We start from the raw sequence: 3,062 nt of genomic DNA, 5'->3' as shown, positions 1-3,062 counted from the left end.
CATCTATATGAACACTATTAAGTATAGAAGATTGAGAAATTTGTATCAATTATAAATCAAGTACTCCGATATTATTGAAGGGAGCACACAACACAATACAAATACAAGAAAAGCTGTTAGGTTAGCCACCTCTAATATTTTTTCCCAAATTTTAGTTTACTTGTGGTTTTTCATAGAAAGTTTGTATGCCGACAATAACATATGATAGAGGAGATGACATAGGAAGAGGAGAAGACCGAAAACAAGTAATTAGATATGAAAATAAATGACAAGAGACAAATATACAGACAGTCTATTCGTCATAGACTCGTAAGACATAAACTGTTTATTCATCACACGGCAAATTTCGTACACAAACAGGTTTACATGTATGAATAACAAACAGGTTCACAAACAGGTTTAAAACCAAGAGGAGGTAAATAAATGCTAAACATATAACGTTTACATGTTTGACAATATGTGATTTTTCTATAGAAATTGCAGGTTGCATTATTATGGAGAAAAATACTATTAAGATGTCAACTTAGAGGTAGACACAATCACTACTACCTTTTTTAACATATAGTTTCATAATAAAGTAAATGTAATTTTTTAATCATGTAAGGTAGCATCTATATGAACACTATTAAGTATAGAAGATTGAGAAATTTGTATCAATTATAAATCAAGTACTCCGATATTATTGAAGGGAGCACACAACACAATACAAATACAAGAAAAGCTCATAGTTAGCCACCTCTAATATTTTCCCAAATTTTTGCTTGTGGTTTTTCATAGCAAGTTTGTATGCCGACAATAACATATGATAGAGGAGATGACATAGGAAGAGGATAAGACCAAAAACAAGTAATTAGATATGAAGATAAATGTCAAGAGTGATATTCTATATATACTTACAGCTTGTCCATGACAATAAACTCTTGAGTTCGTTTTCCAGTTGTAGATTTTGTTGAAGGACTGCCATTAATGACAATGGCAAGTACATCTTGCATTAAACAAAAATAAAGAAAGAATAATTAGATCATGAGAAATATTCTATTATACTAACAATTAGATTTTGTGTATAATAATAATTAAATAAAATTAGAAATACCAAATTCAAATTCTTTGGATTGATACTCAAAAGTGTTAAATGTTGTAAGAGTTAGTCGTGTTGGTGGTGGTAATGGATCCTCTGGAGGTTTGACCTCTTCAACTGGTTCAACAATGGTGTTTTTATCGAGTGTCCAAATGAATTTGTTAAGTGGATTTTCGTATCCAAGAGGTGGTAATTTCACATGTGCAACAGATACCAAGTAAGTCTTGAAAGGAGCAAATTCTTTTTCAAAATATGTTATATCAGTACTGAAAATAGTGGCCTGAACTTGATTCTCCTGTAAAAGAATTTGTAAAAAGTTTGATTAGTTGTGTTAAAATTTAAAAGTTATCTTATTATTTTCATATTATTAAAGTAAAATTATAAAATGATGGATTATTTAGTTAACGCAATTAAAGTTAGGCTCTTAAAATCAATAATATATTAATAAAAATAAATACCTCTTCATCTTGCAGAATTAAGACTTGGTATTTTTTGGTTTTATCTTTGTTGTTCCTTGGTCGACTTTTATCAACAACTTGAACTTTACAGGTCCAATCTTTAGTATCGGGAGTGATCATATTAATGATATATCTTTCTGCCATGTTGAAATATCTGCAAGTAAAATACATTATAGGAGGATAAGCTAAAGGTAAATGTATAATGAAAGCAATATTATAATATAGATAAATAAAAAAATAAAAAATAAAATAAACAATATTATAATATAGATAAACATAAGTAAGTTGCATATGAGATTTACCATTGTAAATTAAAGCACAAAATTCAAGAAAAGGCCTTTTCAATGATTTCATTGTAGACAACATTATATGTTGAATGATCATATTTTCGTCAATTATAGGTGGTCTAATTAATACTTTGACATTGTGAGAACTTGTCGCTCTTGATAAAGCAACATACAATTGTCCTTGAGAGAAGACAGATTCGCGTAAATATATACCAACAAAATCTAATGTCTGTCCTTGAGCTTTATTTATAGTCATGGCAAAACATAATCGTACAGGAAATTGTGTTCTCTTAAAAGGAAGAGGCAATTTTTCATCTTCTGAAGTCATGAGTGATATTTGTGGAATAAATACATGTGTATTTTTAAAATCTCTGCTAGATATTGTTGCACTGATAACATGAGGTTTAAAATCATTACATATTAAGCGTGTCCCATTGCATAAACCTTCACAAGGATTTAAATTTCTTAATAATATAATCAGACAATGTTTCTTCAAAGTTAATTTGTATGGAGGTAAACCAGTAGGATTTAAAGTGTGTAAGAAATCTTCATATTCACTTTGATCCTTTGGATCAATAGTTTCATCTATAGCAATATACACTTTTTCAGTGTTTGGAAATTGAGAGATCAACATGTCATTTATTTCATCAACAAAATCATTTTTAGTTGTTAGAATAGCACGTGAAGTAATAAACGAATTTTTTGTACAACATGTGTATAAATCTGGATAAGTATTTCTAAAGAGAAGATTTAGAGATTCTTTTTCAGAAGTGAAAGGAATAATGAGGGAATGAGGAATTTCAATTTTTCCATGGTCATTTGTTTTTCTTTTCCATCACCAATTCTCATGAAATATTCACAAAATTCAGGATCTTTAGTTGCACGCATATTCTTCGATAACTGTAATTTTTCAAGTTGATTTCAAATTTCAGAACACAATAAACTTTCACAAATAAAATTTTCTTTTTTTGCACTACGAACAACAGGAAGAGTTTGTCTGAAATCACCACTAAAAACAACTATTTTACCACCAAATAACATATTTGTTTCCATTAGATCTCTTAAAAGTTAGCAAATGCTTCAACCATTTTCTTTTTTGCCATTGAAATTTCATCCCACACAATTAATCGTGCATCCCGTATTAAAGATGCTAGTGAACTTTGTTTACTAATATTGCAAGTAAAATTTTCATTGACATCAATAGGAATGTTAAATCGAGAATGAGCAGTTCGACCTCCA

General features: G+C 29.2%; 1 protein-coding gene across 1 annotated transcript; it reads right to left on the bottom strand.

Moving 5' to 3' along the window:
• Window positions 1-893: 893 nt before the first annotated feature.
• LOC102596888 (uncharacterized) lies at window positions 894-2,151 on the bottom strand. Its single transcript, XM_015305117.1, has 4 exons — window positions 1,997-2,151; window positions 1,537-1,690; window positions 1,094-1,373; window positions 894-985 (listed from the first exon to the last, which is right to left on the bottom strand). The coding sequence occupies exons 1-4, from the start codon at window positions 2,149-2,151 to the stop codon at window positions 894-896; spliced, it is 681 nt and encodes a 226-aa protein (XP_015160603.1).
• Window positions 2,152-3,062: the final 911 nt, after the last annotated feature.

The sequence above is a fragment of the Solanum tuberosum genome, unplaced genomic scaffold, assembly GCF_000226075.1.
Source record: "Solanum tuberosum cultivar DM 1-3 516 R44 unplaced genomic scaffold, SolTub_3.0 scf00664, whole genome shotgun sequence".
Classification (NCBI taxonomy): domain Eukaryota; kingdom Viridiplantae; phylum Streptophyta; class Magnoliopsida; order Solanales; family Solanaceae; genus Solanum; species Solanum tuberosum.
The sequence above is the reverse complement of the archived record's forward strand: the minus strand, read 5'-3'. Positions and strand labels throughout refer to the sequence as shown.